At 54.6% G+C, this 20,040-nt stretch overlaps 1 protein-coding gene across 2 annotated transcripts; it reads right to left on the minus strand.

Annotated features, from left to right (window-relative positions):
• Positions 1-1,870: 1,870 nt before the first annotated feature.
• On the minus strand, positions 1,871-19,745 carry MTCH1 (mitochondrial carrier 1). Of its 2 annotated transcripts, none has more exons than XM_036248593.1 (12): positions 19,046-19,745; positions 14,957-15,041; positions 11,053-11,159; positions 10,624-10,701; positions 10,208-10,265; positions 9,798-9,849; positions 8,295-8,354; positions 6,242-6,335; positions 4,219-4,266; positions 3,998-4,065; positions 3,696-3,771; positions 1,871-2,670 (listed from the first exon to the last, which is right to left on the minus strand). In XM_036248593.1, the coding sequence occupies exons 1-12, from the start codon at positions 19,364-19,366 to the stop codon at positions 2,599-2,601; spliced, it is 1,119 nt and encodes a 372-aa protein (XP_036104486.1). In that variant the 5' UTR covers positions 19,367-19,745; the 3' UTR covers positions 1,871-2,598. The 2 variants fall into 2 exon arrangements, with proteins under 2 accessions (XP_036104486.1, XP_036104485.1); XM_036248592.1 differs by having other exon boundaries at positions 6,191-6,335; positions 19,046-19,383.
• Positions 19,746-20,040: the final 295 nt, after the last annotated feature.

A 20,040-nucleotide genomic window follows, 5' to 3' on the forward strand; every position in this document is an offset into this window, starting at 1 on the left:
GCAAAGAACACCCGTGGCTAGCCCTCAGGAAAACTGTCCCACGAGAGAATCTACCCGAGACCTGGAGCAGGGACCTCTTTGGAAGCTTGTGAGGACAAAAGGGCCTGTTCAGAGGGCAGGGGGCTGGCACTCAGGCGTGAGTACCAGGGTGGGGAGTCAGCTCCAGCAGTGATGTGCGTGGCTCCCAGGCGGCGGGGACTGGCACAATGACAGGAACCACAGTAGGGGCCCAGCACAGGCTTCCACTGCCACCTCAGGCTTTATCACAGGGAGTCCCAAAAGGAATTAAGTGTCCCTGGAGGGGAGGAAGGTGACTGGCTTCCCACAGCCTTCTCAATCCCGTCACCCTCCTTTTGCGGACAGCTCAGCTTCCCGCCTGCCCCAGTCCAACCCAGTCTCCTCAGATCCGGATCTTGTCATTCTAGTTCCTGAACTGCGGGAATCGTGCCAGGAGCTGGGGGCAGGTGAGGCCGGAGGGGACCAGGGAACAAAGGGCACATTTAATATGCACAATACATGCCTCTGAATATTGAACTAAAAACTTGGTTTAGAAGTTAGAGGTAAAACCTGGACTCTGCTTAACTGAAAATACAGAGTAAGTATCAAAGGATATGCTCTAGCCGTTTCTGGGCGTGGAAGATAGCTGGAAATGTAGTCAAGAACCCGAAATTCAGAAACCCCGGGTGTCCCTTGGGAACAGCAGTGGTTCTCCTCAAGGCAGCGCCACGCCTGTGGCCTGCTCCTTACTCGAGGTGGCCTCTCCAAATGTCGGGGAGGAGGTGGCTGTCAGAGGAGGGCCTCTTCAGGGCCAGCTAAGCACAGGAGTCCAGAGATGCAAGTGGCTCTAAATCTGGGGGACCATAAAAAGTAATCAGTGTAAAAATAAGATCTCAACGTGGAGGAACAGGCAGGCAGTCCAGTGGTCAGCGCCGTGGGAAACCATGCTGCACTGGAGATCGGTAACGCGCCCGAGGCAGACTCACCCCTGGAAGGCCTTCCGTCTCTAAGCAATGACGCTGGCAAGGCCTGGCCCGCTCACCCAGCCGTGCTTTCCCTCCCTGCTGCGTCAGCTATCTGAAAGCGAGTGCGAGACCTTATGGTCTCAGCCACTGCACACTTAGAGGACGTCCACTGAAGCACCCTCGTGTGTTCTTGGGGAACAAGGATCCATAATAAACTGTTCTTGAGCAACTGTTACTAGGCCACTGGGGAAAACCAGTCCTGATAAAGCGTCCCGGGGCCTTCCCTGGGAGTGACCTGGCCCACACCCGTGAGGAGCACGACCCAAGGCACCAGACCAAACGCTAGCACAAGGGCAAAGACAGACCCGGAGGAAGGCAGGACCCGCACTGGCATTCAAACCCCACCAGATGGGAAACCAGGGTCTCCAGGATGTGCCACTTGTCAGTTTTGCGTTTTCAGACCCTGGTGTTCGACAGAAGCGAATGGAGGGCGCTCTGCTTCCTAGAGAAGGCAGGCTTTGTGCTTCAGCTGGGCCCACAGTGGCCCCTTCTGCTGTGACCATGTGACCACTACACCAAATGACTCAGTAAAAACTGCAAATGCCACCCACAGTGCAGAGATGACAGAAGTGGGGGTGGAACATGAGGCTGGGACGCCTTGAAAGGGACTGCCGCCCTCGTGCTAGCCCTACACACCGCTTGTTGGTCTGTGGATGGCATCTAGCCTGGTCTGATTCAGAAAACCGCCCACTATCTCCCCAGCCACCACCCCCTACCAAGGACGATCTACACGGAGCCTGAAATTTCTCATCCCAGGCCAAGCTGCCCCAGCCCTGTGGCTCTACAGTCCCTCCTCACTCAAACACCAAGGACCGAGCAAGACAGAAAAGAGAGACTCCCCACAGAGCTCCAAATCACCACCAGTACATTTATTTGAGGAAGGAAGGGTCAAATCTCATCAGGAGCTTTTAAACCGGGTAGGACTAGAGACACTGATCTAAATTCTGGGTGTTCACACTGCACAGGTAACAAGATCCTGTACATGAGGTGTCCCCATTACACAGATAGGCAATGGATGAGGGGACACATTCTGAGCGGTCACATGATTTCCATTCAGAAGGTTCTGCCTTCATATCAGAAAAGTAGTGTTGAGGAAAACGGAGGCAGAACCTAGCAATAGACCTGGACATGACGGCGGCCTCGGGAAAGGGGATCACGCCCTATGTACAAGCAGGAGAGCGTGCCCCCAGCGGGGCTGCCGGGCGGGAGCTGGGCTGACTGGGCTGTGAGTGGGGGCAGGTCTGACACCATGAGCCTTTCCCCATCCAACCTGGGCTTCCACAAACCATTCTCTGACCTGCACAAGGCAGACTCGGCACATCTGTGAAGAAAGGGGGTTCTGCCCTGGTTCCCTGCCCCCCTTTCCCCTGGTCTGACAGGTGACCAATCACTGGGCACAGCCTCCCCCCACTCAAGCCCGCTTCTGAACAGACACATGGCAAACATGGACGCCGAAGCCCAGCTGGGCCCCAGCACATCTAGGTGTTGCTGGGTTGGAGTCGTCTTAAAAGTGCCCAAGATGCTCAGGCCTCATCCACGGTGGCCAGGCTGAGCCGGCGTGATTCAGTGATTCAGGTTACTCCAGGGCAAAGCACGATCCTGATGACACCCGGCGGAAAAGCAGGCTGGAGCCGCGGAAGAGCTGACCCTGGTTGGAAGGAAGTCAGGTCAGTGAAAAGGGAGGACGTCTTCCACATTCTGCCCCAGAGCAAGGCCAGTGGAAGGCAAAGAAGGGGCCAGCAGCTCAGAGAGCCCAGGGCCGGTCGGGTGGAGGGCCTAGGCTTGCATTCCTGAAGGGCAAGGCCACAATCTGCCCTGTGCTGAGGCAGTTCGCGGTTCACTTCACCCCAGTGTCCAATGTTGATGGACTGCTCGGTAGGCAGCCCCCAAACTGGAGGGATCTGGGGAGCACTGCCCTCTGGCTTAGAGGCTAAGTGGTCCAGGACTCCTCCCAAGCCCACGGGATGTGATGCCCGTAGAACGGACTGGAGTCACTGGGAAGAACTGCACCTGTCTCTTGCCTCGCTGCTTCTCTCCTGTCTGTCTTCTCCTTAACCTGAGGCTGGTCAGTGCACTGGCCGCTCCCAGGCCACTGCCCCAACTCACAAGGCAAACTACGGCTAGGAAGGCAAGGATCTGCCTGGACACCAGGATCCTTGACCTCTGGGCCCAAGAGCTCCAGCCAACAGGGAGATGCTTGGGCATAAAACACAAAACCCCAAGACTGGCCCTATCGCCAGGCTCACCATGTGGCCCAGATCAACCCTCAGGCTCCCCTGGGCACTGGGATGTCCCCAGGAAGGCTCAGCCTCTAGCGCCCCAGCTCCCTGGAAGGAGTTGGTCTCAGCCCACAGCTCCATTTCCAGCCATGTTATTCAAGGAGTAAGACTCCCCATACGTGTTCTAAGAGTCTTTAAGAGTTTAAGAAAAGGAAACGTTTTCTGATGTAAATGTTTAAGTAAACTCAGATCTAACTATATCAAATCCTTCCTAAAATAAAGTGAAAAGTCAATTTAAATGTCTGAAACCAAGTCTACATTCTCTCTGTCCTCCCCACTCACAACAAGGGACTCCACGACAACCCATCTCTCCGTGCAGGGAAGCGCCCACAGAACCACACCTCCGGCTCGATGTGCAGGAATGGAAAGCTTCCTCCTTCGGGAGCGTGCTTACCTGCACACTCAGGTACTTCCAGCAGTGAATCCAGGACTTGAACACTGGGGAGTAGGGGGGAAGCCCGGCCTGCAGCCTGCCGGGGAAGGAAAGCATGTTGGACCCAGAGAACATGGGAGGTCACAGGCACAGAAAAGGAGACCCACAACGCATATCCTGAACCAGAGTCATCCCAAAGGGGCACGGTGAACCCCAGAGGAAGCCAGGGTGCCAGGCAAGGGAGGGGGCAGAGCGCTGGATAGGCTCAGCGGGGTTCCCCCGGCAGCCCTGGCAGAGTGCCTGGCGGAGGGGCCCACACCTACCCACAGTTGTTCACAGCCATGAGATCGCCAACCAGCAGGAAGGGGTAGGTCAGCATGCTCACTGCAATCTGAAACCCAGGGAGACCTGAATGTCAGTGACCCCTGAACCAGCCCCCACCTGAGTTCAGGGAGCAGGGACGCACGGTGCCAATACTATTGCTGGCCTCCTAAGTCCCACCCAGGCCCACAGGGCAGTGGGAAGGGTGGACAACTTGACTTACCCCCATCACAAATTTGGTGTAGCTCCGGATGGCCAGGGCCTGGCTGAACTGAAGAGACAGGAAGGAGACCGGTTTGCCACGGGCCCACCAGGCTGCAGACATCACACGTGCAGACCCTTCCCGTGCGGCTGGGCCCGCGCCTTTCACCCCGTCCTCCACCCTGGCTCTCACGGCCTGTGCAGCCTGTGTTCCCTTCAGGGCCTGCTAGCAGCTTCCATAGCCTTGTCCCAGAGCCCACTAAAGACCTGGGAGGCACAGTGGGGTGGCCAGGCGGAAGGGATTTCTGCGGCCCGGCTGCGGTGCTGAGGAGCAGACGGGAAGAGCAGGCAGGTGGGACCCCTGGCTGCCACCCTGCGTAACTCCACCGAGCTGTGAGCGCCAAGGGCTCGGCCGGTGTCTGCCTCGACCGACATCCAAGGCCTGGCAGTGCTCAGAGTGCTCACTGGATAGAGGCCAGCCACCCGGACTACCCAGGCACGAGTCCTAGTCCGGTAGCCAAACGGGAAGGGCACATCTGGGCTTCCTGCCATCCCACCAGCAAACTCTCATCCCCTTCAGACCCCAACTCCTGAAGCCTACTTTGCCCAGGAGAGGGGACTGCCTATCCCTCAGCTTCCGTGGTGTGGCCATCCCGCCAGGTGGATGCCCCGCACCCCTGGGCAGGCGTGCTCAGCCCTGCCTGAGTGGCAGCATTGCCTTAGCCCCTAAGCCACACACAGAAAAGCACTTGAAACATACTTTCCGTGAAGCTGCTGACTGCTGTTGTTGGGGACATAAGTGCAGCATCCCCTGGTGTCAAACACCTGCCCACCCAGACTGGAGGCAACCAATCGGTTAGGGGCTACCCCTCCGCAAGACACCCCAGTTGTCCCAGCCTGGCTCTCTGTGACGGCAGCAGCTCCCCCACCCACGAGGCCCCTGGGAAAGGGCAGGGCCATGGCTCCTGGAACTGCAGACGGGAGCTGGTCTCTACAGAGCCGCCGGAATGTGCTCACTTTGATAGGCCAATAAGACTCGCCGACCCAAGTCAAATAGGCCAACGGCTTCCCTCTGAGCAGAGGCTCTCAGTGGGGGCGAGACACTCCTCGCCACAGACACGTACACACACACACGTGCCCAGATATAGACACATGCAGACTATGACACCCAGACCGGTCCCTAACCCCTCACCTTCCTTCCTGGGGTTGGCAATCCCTGCTGTTACAATGGCTGTCTACCAGGGACTCCCCAGCCTTCACTGTTCCCCAACTCTCATCTTGATTCAGGCAGAACCAGTCAAACCCTCAGGCCCCAGACGCCTTTCTTCAGCAGCGCCTCTTAGAAGGACCGAGGCCTCGCCATGCCTGGCCCCACCTGCTGAGGTCTGTGCATGGCAGGCTGTGTAGGCTAATAAACTACTGGGGTGCTCCTGGATAGTACACCTTCTAGCTTATTTAAAAAACCTCAAGGGGGGAGCACCCCCTGCCTGACACAGGAATAGACTGTCCCAGCCCCGTCAACTCCCAGCTAAGTGCCTCTGGAGAGCCCCTCAATCTCTGGGTCTCAATTTCTCTATCTGTGAAACAGGTTGATACACCTGCCCTGTTCCCTTCAGGACTGTGGTACTGTCCAGATCAAAAGGGTTCTGAAAGCATTAAACGCTAAGCAGAAGTCAAAGGGTTGTCGTCAGCTGGTCTGTCTTCTGTTTCCTGATCCCTAGCTGGGTCATGGCTCAAACCAGCCTTGGATAAGCTGGAATCGGTCTGATTTCTAAAGCTGCCCAGAGACGGGCATTCCATAAACTCCTCCTGGTTTCGTGTGGAGGCAAAGCTGACCTGGGGACAACCAGAGGTCCTCTTCTCAGACTACTCCCCCAGAGGCCCTCTCTAGCCCTCAGGGCCTGGTGCTCAGAATCCCAGAGTCCTCGAGTCTGCCCCAGACCCCAGGCATCAGCAGAACATGGAAAGATGGACAAGTGCTTGTTCCAACCAACCTGGGAACCTGGATTCTGGTCGTTTCCCAGCCCCCCTGGGGTGTCACTCACGCTGTCATCCACCAGGTAGGCATTGATGAAGTGGGCCAGCAGGTTACAGCCCCACAAGAAAACCACATCTCCCAGGAGGTGAGGGATTAAACCGCTAAAAAACAAGGTGAGCAAAGATAAGCCGGGAGGGAGGAGAGCATTTCCTGGGGGCTCCACACCCAGGAGGCAGCCAGGAATGTTCCATGCTCCGAACTTCAGCACATCCAGTATCTCAGGCAGGGCCAAGGGGCCAGGGCCCTCCACACCAGCAGGCAGTGTTCCTTCCTCCAGGGGTGTTACATGCTGTGACTGACACCACAGAGTAGTTCATGGTTTCACAAGCAGTTTTCAAACCACAGAAGCTAGGCCTCAAAGTGTGAATGTTGCTAAGTCTGGGATTTCTATACAGATTATGAAAGAGTGCCTATGTGTGTAGTTTTCTCCTGGCCTCAATACCTAATCGACTCTCACAAAACACTTTGCTCAATGCATCCATTGTCTTCACTCCTGGAATGTTCCATGCAAGACATTCCATGCAAGCTTTCACAAGGACTGACCCGAAAGTGATGGCCCTTGTCATGAACAGCTCTGCAAACAGATACAGGAGGCCCCTAGGATACAGTGCTGAGGGTCCGTGGGGCTGTGTGCTGCCTGTGGGTTTTTTAACGTGCTTATTTACTTGTTTAGCTATGCAGTGACTTAATGTGATTTCCAGAAGAATAGCTATCTCTTGGGAAGGGAAGCAGAATTATGATTTCTGAATTTTTTAAAATCTTACTTCAAAATATTTTAAAAGTTCACTAGAGTTATATGCAGCACGTCTGTTATGATATTAACAAAACAAACCTTTGTAAATGCAATTTCTAATCATGTTGCTTCCACCTGTGCTCAAACCCTCCACACATACTCTTTGGTGCTTTCTGAGTGGTGTGGCATCTATGTGTGTCGCCTATTCCACAACCACGGGAAGGAAAAGAGAACCCAAAGGCTAAGTAGTCCAGTGGGAATGCTATTTACACACCAGAATAAAACTACACGATGAGTGGAAAACGCCAGAGGTGGTGAGGAGTAAGTAGTGTTTCAAAGTCTGATTCACCAGTCACACAGGCAAACATTTATTCACACATATACACATGTGTACATGCATATGCATGTGTGTGTGGACATATATAAATATGCGTATGCATAGAAGTCAAGGTTTCTCAACTCTGGCACTAGCGACACCTCATTGTGGGGGCTGACCTCTGCTTACTAGATATCAGTTATGACAACCAAAAGATGTCTCCAGACAGTACCAATGTCTCTGGGGGCAAAAATCACTTCCAGAAGAGAAACACACACACACAGAGTTGTTTCTTGGTTAAATGAGAGATCATAAATAAAAACACCTGGCCAACTACAAAATCACAGTGTGAGTCAGTCGAGAGCCCTATATTTAGTATACACCCATGTCACTGCCTAGACCTTAAAAAGGCAAAACAAATGACCCTTGTCAGGCCCCGCTTTGGGGGTTCCGTTTGTGGATTATTCTACCAGGACAGTCTTTTCGGAATGAATTTTCTTTACAGGTAAAGAGAGTGTGTGAGACACAAGGGAGGCAGAGTCTGTGGCCCTTGGGAGACGTGTGCCCTGCTGACAGGCGCTCTGCACAAACGCAGGCCGCAGGGCCAGGTGTTCTGACTTTTAAAGAGAAGCCAGAAACACGGATTGTTATGTGAAACATCCTGAAGGTGAAGCACTCATCTGTCAGAAATGCTGTCAAACAAGCCATCACTGGAGTCAGCCTGTGGGCTGCCAGTGTTCGACCCTCAGTCCATGTCACAGATTTTCAGTCACTTTTCAGCAGTGAAACCAAGGACGATGGAGTGTCATGTCCAGCCCCATGCCCACCCCAAGCCCTGGGCAAACGGACGGGGTCGGGGGTCAGTCCAGGAGACCCGGGCCCGCACATGCCGTGGAAGTGCAGCTCCGCGGCGGGGGCAGGGCCTGGGGTTAGTCTGGGGCCGCGGCTTGAGAGGGAGCCTGTTAATAGAGCCATGCCCATGGCCAACTTTAGGGGTATAAACTCACGTACACAAAAAATCCCAGCAGCCCCTCCTCTTTGAAAATCTTCCCAATGGAGCTCAGCACACCGCTGTGAAGAAAGCAAGACAGGGAGAGAGGTTACCTGATCACCTGGAGAAGCCCATCCCGCCACCCCGACCCGCTCAGAGCCATCAAGTCCTGGCTGGGATGGGCGGGAAGATTACCGGGCAGAACCCAGTGGAGATTACAGAGCTCTTATTTGGAGGTGAAGGGGCACATACCCAGTTCACAGATACTGGAGAGACACTACCAGCACTGGGGCAGAACCCTAGCATTTAGCAAGCAGTTTTCTGTGGGTCTGGAATTTAGGAATAAGCCTTCCAGCCTGAGTGCTGCACTATGATGAGCACGTGTCTTGCCTGGCCCTAGAGTTTATCTCTGGCTGAGCACCCGTTGGCAGAGAAGCCTGTATGGTGACAGCAGCGGAGACTCGCCTCCCAGAGGGCAGGGGAGGAACACAGGGCCCTGCAGCGGAGGTCCTGGAACCAGACCTCCCAGATGCAGCCTGGGAAAAGGCATCTGGCCCTCCCCAGCAAGGAGCTTGGGGGCAAGCGCCCCGGTCACCATAGCCTATAGGATGGGCTTCTAGGTGTGAAATGCAAAGGAGGCTCAAGAGCAACCTCTGGGACCTGCGGCTAACACTGCCAAGGGGCCTGTCCTACTCCGTGCAGCGGTGGCCCAGGAGAGGAAAACACGGTGGGAGCCAAAGCCCTGGCCAGTGCTGGTCCCAGGGCACCGAGCCCCACCAGGCCCCACTACCTTCCTTCTCAGAACCGTGGCTTGGTCACTTCTGGTCCTGTCTGCCAACCTCACATTTCAGTCTGGGGAATGGGCTGATTACCCATTAGTGAACCCAAAATGAGGCCCCATAGCAGCCAAGCTTCCTGGGGCAGTGGCCCCACAGGACAGCTACAGAAAACAACGGAACCCAGGAAAGAGAATCAGAGAGGAAGGGTAACAGAGGCGCGTCCTCCCGTCACATCCTCTGGGATTTTCCTATCCTGGAAGAGGGGCAGGGAGGGCATAACTGCCACATGGAAGGGCTGTTATCTATGCCCCCTCACCCCACACACGGGGCGGGGCACGCAGATGCTAGGTATTTGGTAATCAACTGAAGCGGCCAGAGGAGGAAAGAGCTGTAAGCCAGGTGCTATGACAACTGGAGAAGTCATTAGGGCATAATCTAGGTATCCAGGAGGGAACCCTGGCTCAGTCCTAAGCGGCAGACTCACCTCTGGTGCCAGGACTCCTACTCCAAGCCACCTCCACTCCCACCCACTCCCTCTGCCGGGCACTCAAGCTCATCCTGGGCTGCCAGACTAAGAGATACAGAGAAAATGCCCTGGACACGGACTGTGGGAGCCAGTACCACGTTCCTCTGAAGCCGGCACATTAGAACTAAGGCAGAAAAGGGGCAGACTGACCCAGCATGGCCTGTCCTTGCAGACTGTGAATGGTGATGACACCACACCCATCACCAAGAATTACCCACCTGTACTTGGCCTCCCGTCCCACAAACTGAACCATGCAGCGCATTGAGATGACTGAGGAAAAAGAAAACACACACAGGTGAAATGACACAAATACACACAAAGTCCATGGCAGCCAGCTGTGGGGCACCTGCTGTAGTGGCCGCTGCACAGCATGGCCTGTGTCGGAGCAGGAGGGGAGGAGGGCCTCTGGGCTTCCCCGTCACACCCCATGACCACAGCATCCCATTTCTTCTTCCTGGGAAAAGCCCCACACCCTCTGGACAGGACTCCTGGCCAATCTCTCCTCAGTGGGGTTGCAATAAAATACCCCCACCCCACTGCCACTTCCCAGTAATTCTACAGCTTCCCAGCTACAGTCCACGAGGGGGCATCCCACGGCTGAGCTGCAGTCTCCAGTGGGGCAGCTCACCATGCAGGGGGTGGGCCAGCATGCGGGACACGCACTGCATCATCATCTCGTAGGAGGTCTGCAAGAGAGCAGGGGCGGGGCACTCGCTACGGCCTGTCTCCGGAACTGGCTCTCGTGGGGAGCTACCCTGAGATCCTGCAGCCCCCACGTGGGGTCAGTCTACCTCAGATGGCCCCACTTGTTGCCCAATCCCAACTCCCTCAGCCCAGGAGGGCTGCTGGGTCCCAGGCCAGGCCCCACATTGGCTAAAAGCTTTCTGGGATTCCCTGCAGTGCCCACACTGGGGCTTCCATGTCCTCCCTCCCACGAAAGCATGAAGACCCAAGTCTGAGACCCTTCAATGACCTGCCCAACTCGGCAGTGAGAAATAACCCGACTCCCCTGAGGGCCTCTCCCTCTCCAATTCCAGTACGCACCTCCTTCACCACTTTCCGCAGAGAAGTCTTCATGTCATCCTTGTTGGAAACCTGCTCGATCTCGTCCGGAGGGAAAACCTGAGATACACAAAGCAAAGGAGGGCCGATGGCAAAGCACAGCCATGCCTCTGAAATGTAACTCACGGGGCAGAGATGCAGGAAGCAGCTCCTACAACGTTCTCTGGTAACCATAGCTGGGCCAGACTCAGGTAACCGCCAGGGCTGGGGCAGGGGACAAAGGCCCCGCCTGGTGTCACAGCTGTGGAAAAGCGGGAGGACTGCGGAGCAGGAAGCCTCCCAATCAACGAGCCTCAGCGCTGGCCCACCGGGGTCTGGGAACAGAGCAGCGGGACCAGCGCAGATGGCCGCCTCTGGGGTGGCAGGGAGCTCCGGGAACCAGGACCGCTGCTACCTGCGTCGGGAGCTCACCTTCTTCATGCTGCCCCGGGTCACGGTGGAGAGGGCGTTGGACATCAGCCGGGGGCTCAGGCCTCGAAACAGCCCTATCTTCCCATCCACTTGCACAATGTACTTGGCTATAAGGAAGCAGGGGTGGCAGTGTCACACCCAACCTAGACACCCACTCCAGTCACAACCCCACCCTGTCCCTCAGCACACGCTGCCTTGTCACGGAGGAGAGGTCCGTCCAGGACTCGGAAGCGATCAGGCCCCACCCCCGAATTCTTCTCGAGCCCGTTCCTTTGTGTAAAAGCCTTTGAAAACTATTCTTGACAAGTTCATATACTGCCCTTTTTTCACTTTGAAAAATCTACTTGGCAAACTCAGTTGTAGTTTTTCAACTCAGCAACTTTAGTGCTGCTACCCTGAAACCAGTGTCGTTTATAACAAATGTTTTCTCGGGGGAAGAAGGAAAGAAAGAAGGTCGAGTTCCCACAGGCAACGACAGAGTTTGCAACCTGAGGGAGGGAAAAAGGACAGGGAAGGGATCCCGGAAGAGGCTCGAGTGCGGACTGAAAGGGCCACGTGTTAACCTGGCAGGCTCAGGGAGGCCTGCGGGACAGCCTTGCAAACTCAGAGGCCTACAGTAACCACGAAGGATGGTCTGAAACTTTTCAACCAAAAGCAGTTTATGGCAGGTAGTCATGTCCTAGGCCAGCATCTTCCCTGACAAAGGTCAATTTTCACCTTAATGGAGCCTGCTGCCTTTTCCTTTTCTGCATCTAAGATAACATACCTTTGGAATGTGGGGTAACTTCCTTTTTTCCAGACCCCTCAGGGCACAACCTGTGCACCAGGGGGAAACTGCAAATCTCGGTTATTATTATCATGCTAATTGTTGACAATTAACTCTCCTGTACCCATACATGTAAAAGAAGGATATGTCTATCATTTTACTTTTTATCCAATCCCAGGGATTTACCCACTTTGCTTTCTCTCACCTCCCTAATCTGTCACCAACAGATTTCTTTTTTTTTTTTTTATCCTCACCAGAGGACATTTTTCCATTTTTTGTTCAGACAGAGCGGGAGGGAGAGAGAGGAAGAGAGAGAGAGAGAAACATCGATGTGAAAGGGACACATCGAGTGGCTGCCACCTGCACAACCAACCAGGGCCGGGGACAAACTGCAACCGAGGTACACACCCTTAGCGGGAACCGAACCCGGGTCTCTCTGGACCGCAGGCCGACGCTCCAACCGCTGAGCCAAACCGGCCAGGGCTGTCACCAATAGATTTCATGTAATGAAGTGAATAAATTGAGGTGCAAAACTGCCATTCTCAGGGAGCATTATCTCAATTCTATTGAGGTTTTGTTCCCGGCATTTGTCGACAGTTTGGCTCAAATAAACTCACAAAATTCATCATAGGTTTGAATGTTTCTTATGTTGACGAGAGAGTCCCCTAGCATGCCACAGAGCAGGCATCCCCACCTGTCACTGGGCTTCACCCAGGACTCCACCTGGCACCTGTTGGCATTTACTAATGAAGATGTGGGGAGGAATGGCAAGAGACGTCCAAAACAGAGTGGCACGCCCAGACTAGACACCCAGTCCACCTCTGCTCTCACCTATGAACTAGTTCATAGAAAAAACATAAGCATCCAGTGCTTTTTTCATTAGGGTCTCTGAAAGGATCACTTTTTAAACGTTTTGCTGTTTTACTTAATATCAACTTTTAGACTATGTTCAAAAGGGCGATGTATTTTTATAAGGCTGCATACTTGGAAGCTGGCAGAACATTCTCCCCGACAATGAGCTCGCCCTCAGACCGTGACTCTAGCTCTCTGGCACCGCACAGAGGCAGGAACCTGCATGTCAGGCTTTTCTCTCGGCAACATATCTGCCAACCCAGCAATCCAATGCCACTGCTATCGTGGGCTTCCACTGGGCCCAGAGCATGTTACCTGCATACGTGGATTCCTGAGATGGGGAGAGAGGAGCGGGAGGGAGAGGACACAGGGGCCTGCCTCAGAGTGAGCAGGCAGAGGAAGCTTTGCTTTGCCGGAGCTCCAGTCAGTACATGGGAGAGGGACGGGGTAATGCCAGTGTCCTCCAGCGAGACACTTAACCTCTTTCTACTCGGCTTGCCCGCCAGTGCCAAGAGTTAAGGAACCCTTCTTCTCCCCACCTCACAGATGAAGTATGAACAAGTGAGAGCAAAGAAAGGCATGCAGAAACACTGACAGAGGCCATTCTGGGCCCAAAGGGGCTCCCTTGTTCCAGGGTTTCTCTGAAGTCCTGAGAAACTGTCCAGGAAGTTCTTTGGGTTACATCTTCACCGGGACGTGGGGAGGGATGCTGTCCACACAGGCTCTAGACATCCAGAGAGCAGAGCCCTCTCCCCTGGGAGAGCAGTTCAGTGTCTGGAAACACCCAACAGGCATCTGCTACAACAACTGGACTGAAACATTTACGTAAACCGGGGTGGGGAGCACCTCAGAACTCTGCTCATCTTTGCAAGAAGCGGTAAAGTGGGTGAAGACCCCGCTACCTGAGTCCTTTCGTGAATGACTGTGTAACGTGAACAGAGCGGGCTCTACCCCGAGTCCCTTGCATGGCTGGAGCACACTCAGCCTTAAACAGAGGACCCTCGGAGGGGCCGGCAGCCCACACGCTGGCTTCCCACAGACCGTGTTGACTGTATCCACCAGCCTCACTGTACTTTGGTGGGGAGTGCCTTCCTAATTTTGATCCCCCCTCCTCTACACTGACAATCTTTCAGTAAAAAAAACAAACACGAACACATTTCCCTACAAGATGACATGTTCTGTCTGGCCCCAGACTGCGCTCAACAACTCAGCGGCAAGACTGAAGACAAACATGACATCAGATTCTGCCAACAGTGTATGAAGTGAAAGAAGGGACAGAGGGAAGCTCCAAGTTACTCAGTAGAAAGAGATCTTCAGAGAACATTCTAGAGTGGCCAAACAGGTAAGAGCAGAGGTGGAGGAAGCATGAGAGGATCAGGCTGACTGTGAGCACAGACAACAAGGGCACATTTAAAGAAAGTCCCCATCATGGTCACCCTGTGAGGGTGGGGACTGGGAGAGGGACAGTGATGGGGGACTTGGAAAGATCTGGTGCAGCTGGAGCCCAGGGGCCAGGGGATTAGCAGCAGAGGCAGCCAGGTGGGCTTCGCCGGCATTGGGCAAGCTCCACTATGCTGGGCTTCTTGGTGGAGACCTCGGGACAGGCAGAGCTGCTTGGACGGGGAGGGTGTATGAAGGGCCAGCACAAGATGCTGAGGCTCCTCTGCAGAGGAATTCAGGGCCAGGGCAGTTAAGCTGCCTGCCCAAGTTCACATGGCTGGTCAGGGCACACCACAGGTGAAGCACGACTCACCACGCACCGGTTTATATTCAGTAAGTGGAGATGCCAGAATGAGTTGGCACCATTCCTGGGGAACACAAGGGAAAGAGGAAGAAGAACAAAGGAAAAGAACCCAGGAGACCCCAACAGGTCTCCTATCTGAGTAGCAAAAAAGAAGAAAACCTAGTAACAGGGCTGGACTGCTCAGAAGGCAAAAGAATACCCTCCTCCCTCCCCAGCCCCATTCCAGGCACAGCCTGGGGGGAGGGATAACAGGGACCAGGGTCCCGACTAGCTCTTCCCTGGAGTGTCTGCCCCTCCCCCTGCCTGGCTTGCCTGCTGGCAGCTTGCACGTAGAGGAGCTGGACCAAACCTGTATGTATTGTTCACCTGCTCCCACCCCAACACCCTGCTGCCTCCGGCCACACTTGTGGATGCCCTTCTCCATGCCAGCTCTGACTCAGTGCCATGCTGCCCATGTGTTCCCCAGAGCTAACTGGGCCTGCTCTCCATCTGATGCTTCTCTCTTGCTGGTGTGGGCTTTCCTGTCTCGGAAGCACACTCACCGTAGGTGAAGAAGCTCGGCAGATACAGGACCTTCCTCCCCAGCACATTGGTCCCAATGGTGGGGGGCATCGGCTCATGACCCACCTTCAGAATCAACAAATACAAAAGGAAGGTCAGATTGCACTGCTGATTTAGTGTCACTGCTTCTCATCTCCCAGGCCTCTGATTTTTTATCCACAATTCCAACACTGCTCCTGTTGATGTTTTCTTCATCAAAACATGCAAAAATATCATCAGTTCTATGACCATCAGTATCAGGGAATCTCCCAATGACAGAAATGTTAGTCCCAGATACCAACCCCACCACAATCCAAGTCACCGCCATTCCCCAACACTGCTACCTTCGAATTCCAGATATTCCCAGAACAAAAGCCCCTACTTTTATCCACTTCGAACCCATGTACACCGCAGAATTAACCTGTTTATCCTCATCTCCAGGTTAAAAACTTCAGTCTCCATCTTAAATGTGGTAACACCAAAACACAGCACACCCAGATCTCAGTCCCAAACCTCAGACAGCTCAGCTCCAAGTAACCCCAAAGTTTACCCACAACTCAAATTTTTTACCACACCCACAGAAGATGCCAACAAATCCATCCCTCACTCCCAGGCAGAGCAAACTGTTACCTCAAATCCCAGTTGCTCCTCCAATAATTCCTCAGCCGTATTCTAACCTCAATCACTCACATCCTTGTGACAGAATGTCCCAGCATTTCTGTGGGGCTATGGCCACTTTGGCTGTGTAGATGCTGCTTACATGTTAAACTCATGGGTAGGTGAAGGACCAAGCCACCCATATCCTGTGTGTGGGGAGGTAGGGTCTTTCTGAGGGGTAAGGCCAATTATGAGACTCGCTCTGCCGCCAGGCAGGAAGCCAGGTGTCTGGGAGACAAGCCCCTAAGCAGGGTGTGCGCTGTCTCCTTCCTTGACAGGGGCTGGGACAGCAGCCCTGTCCCTCAAAGCAGGCCGGCGGAGTCCAAGAAGTACAGCAGCAGCTCTGGAGTGTGGAAGGCAGGAGCGGAGGGACTGGGAAGCTCTGCCCCAAAGACTGGACTGGGAATGCTCCCATGCTCTCCAGGTGCAACCCCTTTCCTCTTTGCTGTTTTTGAAAGTTCACACTGTCCCTCGTGGATGTGACTCTGAGCTACATGACAGATTACTGATAGTAAAATAAAAAAACCCTCTGGCCCTGGCCAGTGAAGCTCAGTGGTCGGAGCCTCCGTCCACAGACCAGAGGGTCACAGGTTCTGTGTGGGAGGCAACCAACTGATGTGTCTCTCTCACACAGATGTTTCTCTCTCTTTCACCCTCCCTCCCACTCTACCTAAAAATCAATGGGAAAATATTCTCGGGTAAGGATTAACAAACAAATAAAAAAACACCTCTGGATGAGGACCTTTAAAAAAGTCTACCGCAGGGGAGTTGGAGAAAAGGGATAAACCAGCTGACCTAAACAGTTAGCCCTCCTCCCCTTCCAGACCTTTCCTCTTCGTGGTTAAAAGCTCGAAGGTTCTGAGTTTTTATTGTGTTCTCTTACACAGGCAACATTCCCTTCATCCACTCTACTCTAAGTCTGACTACTGCTCGTTTGCTATCTTAGCCAGTCTTCACAATTTGGGAGTCCCACTGATTCCAATTTCAACCTTGTATCTGCTGTGACCCTTCACCTCATGTCCCCAAAGCTCCCAAATCCATCGAGTCTATCTTTTAATTTCCACCTGGGTGATCAAAGGCACACTGGCCATATTTCACCCCTATTCTCCTTGCCTTCAAGTTTACATTATTTGTGCCCAAGTCATACCTACCCAATGTCATCCTCAAATCTATTAACCCAGTCCAAAGCCATGGCTCCGTACCACATTCTGACAGAGCCAGTCCATCCCCCTTAAATCTCCAAATCCTGAAACCTGACACCCACGAGCCCTGATCTGAGGCACTGCGTCCTTATTTACCCCAAATCTGCCACTCCAATCCTGCTACCCCCTAAAACTGATATCTGCCTTTTTGCAAAATGTTACTGATTCCCAAGCTATCCCCACTAAAATTGTACCCTAAAATATGTTACACTCAACACCAGCTGAGTTCAAATCGGACAGGTCACCTGTCACCCCAACTGGGCTTACTCATCCTTCCCGCCCCACCATCCGGGTCTTCTCACCCTTTAGTTTCCCTTTATTCCCCAATTCCCCATTCTGCCTCATTCCAATTTCTCTCTTCAAATCACTCTTATTTCAATTTTCTTCTCAAACCTGTAAACCAAATCTACGATGGTCCAAATGATGAAGCTACTTCCCACTTCCTTCGCATGGAGCCCCTGGACTCCATGGATTCCTATACTCTAGCGTCCTCCACTCCACAGACCCTCCTATCTGCCAGCCTATCCCCGCCCTCACCCAACCTCACTTCGCCAGCCGAAAAACTCAGCTCCCAGTATCCTTACATCGCATCTCAGGTACCAATTTCCCAAACCCGTAATCTCTGTTGCTGTAAAAACAATCCTAATTCTGTACGTAAAGCAGCCCTCACTCCCAAATCACAACCAAACATCTTTCTCTGTTGGCCATTTCCAAGTCTCAATCACAGAGTCTAGTCAGGCACCCTGATATCCCTGACTGAATCTCCTCATTCTTTGTCATATTCCTGGTCGTATCGCCAAATCTATTGCCCCATTCCCTTTATCTCCTCTATTCCATGTCTGATTTCAATTGCTCCCATTGAATTCCCTCTTATTCCAATTGTATCTTCCATGGTCAGGACAATTATTAAGACAGTAAATCTGACACCCATTTGCTACAATTCAAATCAAACGTGAAACTTTGGTTGGGTCTCCATCTCAGTACCCCCTAATGCCCACTCTTCTTAACTGGAGAATCCAGGCTAAATCTTCAGGCCTGAACCACCCCCCTTCTAAACAGCGCTCATCTGTTACCCCCACCTAATTCTGCCAAATGCATCCCTCCACCCTGCCTCCTTCCAACGCAGTCTCTCCTTTCTCAAGCAGCCTGCTTCATCTGTAAGGCATTGCTGGTCACCGCCAATATACCCAGTGCGCTGCATGGCACTGTTCCAGACATCCTACCTTGGCCTCAGTTTCTGCCAGTTCCTCTCCATCTTGTCATCCTATGTCCCAACTACCCCTTCTGCTCAATTCTAGTATTTCCAAACCCCTTCAGCCCATCCCCCCAAATACAAGGGCTGTGATCCCCATCTCCCGACCCCAACCGTGACTTCCATTTTCTCCTCCAAGTGCGTCATCCCTTTCCCTCAAAAGCCTCCCCCTCGCGCCCCTCTCCAGACAAAACGCCACTACTCCCCTCCCCCACTGCGTCGCCCTATGTTCCCCTCCTTTCAAACGCGTCACCCCGTTCCCTCCTCCCATCAAATCTGTCGTCGCCATCAGCTCCACAGTCCCCCATCTCCACGAAAGCTCTCCCCTGCTAAATCCTCCGCCTTCGCCCTCTTCCCCCAAATTCCGTCACCACCAGTTCTCGAGCTCCCATTCCCTTCTTCCTGCAGTCTGATGCACTTTTTCTCCTAAATTTTTGGCCCTGGCCCCCTGTCCTTTGTCTTACCAAACCGCTTTAAATCCATCCCTATCAAACCCAGAGCTCTTGCTCCCTTCTACCCTGAATATGCGCTCATCTTCTAAATACTTTCCCTTGGCCCCCAACCCTCCTTCCCACCCATTCACCAAAACACCCTGCCCCTCCCCCAATTCTGTTGCCTTTTTCCTCACCCCAAAACGATGCCCCTTCCTTCCTATTCCAAGTTCATCGCCTCTATCCCCGAAATCTGTCTCTATCCCTTCGCCCTCTCTTTGCACCCCTACCCCTTGTTCCTTCCACCCTTTCCCAAATCTGTCGCTCCACCCCTTCGCCTACTCTATTGCACCCCCAAACCCGTGCCCCCTGCATCCCCCAAACTCTTCTCGTTTTCCTTCTCTCCGGTTCTTTCGACCCACCAAACCCTCGGTCCCCGAAGCTCTCCCCAAATCTGTCGCCATCGACTCCCCCACCCCAATCTGACGAGATCGAGGCCTGTCACCTTCACAGGGGCCCCCACCTCCCTACGGCGCCCCCATTCCCCACCTGGATGAGCAGCTTCACGTAGAGCAGCGGATGGCTGAGCGCCGTCACGCCCGCGCCCAGTGCCACGAAAAGAGCCTCGGTGGTCGGGGCGTTGTCCCCCGAGCCCAAGCCCCCGGACGCGCCGTCCATCCTGCGGGCTGAGGGCTGCGCCGCAGGCCTAGGGTGGCGCGGGTGGGCGCGATGCGCGGGAGGCGGGTCGCGAGCCCGGGCTTCGACCCCCGCCGCCGCTCCGCCGCGAGCTCCGGCTCCAGCTCCGGCTCCCGCCATCCCCGCGGCACCGCCGCGAGCCCAGGGCACCACTTCCGGGTCTGAGGCCCCCATGGCGCCCGGCGGCGAGGTCACTCCCCGTCACGTGACGGACGGCGCCCCGCCCCTCGCTGGCGTCAGGGGGCGGAGCCGGGCCGCACCACTCGCGGCGGCGGGGGAGCGCGGGAGGGTGGCGCGGTGAGTGGCACGCGCTGGATATCGTCCCGGGCCGGGTTGGGACCCGGCGCCAAGCTGGGCGGAGGCTGAGGGTCAGCGGTCGCGGGCGGCGCGGGGCGCGGGCCTGGGGCCTGTGTAGGCCTCCGCAGGCCTGGGCGCTCCCCTGAGAGCCCCAGTGAGCGGCGGGGGCGGGGCTTGCGGCTCTGGCAGCCAGACACCCCCAATATGGTCTGCGGCGATTCCCAGCCCCGTCCCGGGCTCCGGCCGTGTTCTCTGCAGGTCTGCGTCCGCCCCTTTGCGGCCCAGATCCCGGGGAGCGGCCTGCGAGGCCTGCTGCGGCAGGGCCACCCCTCTGCGATCTCCTCTTTGCCTTCCCGCCAGACCAGATGCAGCGCTCAGGCTGGCCAGCCTCCTGCGCACCTGAGTCTTCGCGAACCTCCTTCAGAGCCCACGGTTAGAAAATGTTTTGCTCCAGAGTACTTGGCCAGTCTCCACTAGATTCGGGGTTCATTGTGAGCACACGCAGGCTTGTGCCTGCTAGGTGTCCATAATCTAACCTTTAGTTAATTAAA

Source organism: Molossus molossus, unplaced genomic scaffold (genome assembly GCF_014108415.1).
Source record: "Molossus molossus isolate mMolMol1 unplaced genomic scaffold, mMolMol1.p scaffold_m16_p_8, whole genome shotgun sequence".
Taxonomy (NCBI): Eukaryota; Metazoa; Chordata; class Mammalia; order Chiroptera; family Molossidae; genus Molossus; species Molossus molossus.

What these genes read in the sequence shown, in the direction of transcription:
- MTCH1 (XM_036248592.1), bottom strand. Translation starts at nt 19,366, where the DNA reads ATGGGGGCCTCAGACCCGGAAGTGGTGCCCTGGGCTCGCGGCGGTGCC. An exon ending in ACGTGAAGCTGCTCATCCAG is followed by an intron (nt 15,042 to 19,045) that starts GTGGGGAATGGG and finishes TTGATTCTGAAG; the next exon opens with GTGGGTCATGAGCCGATGCC. An exon ending in ATGGCTGTGAACAACTGTGG is followed by an intron (nt 3,772 to 3,997) that starts GTAGGTGTGGGC and finishes CTTCCCCGGCAG; the next exon opens with GCTGCAGGCCGGGCTTCCCC.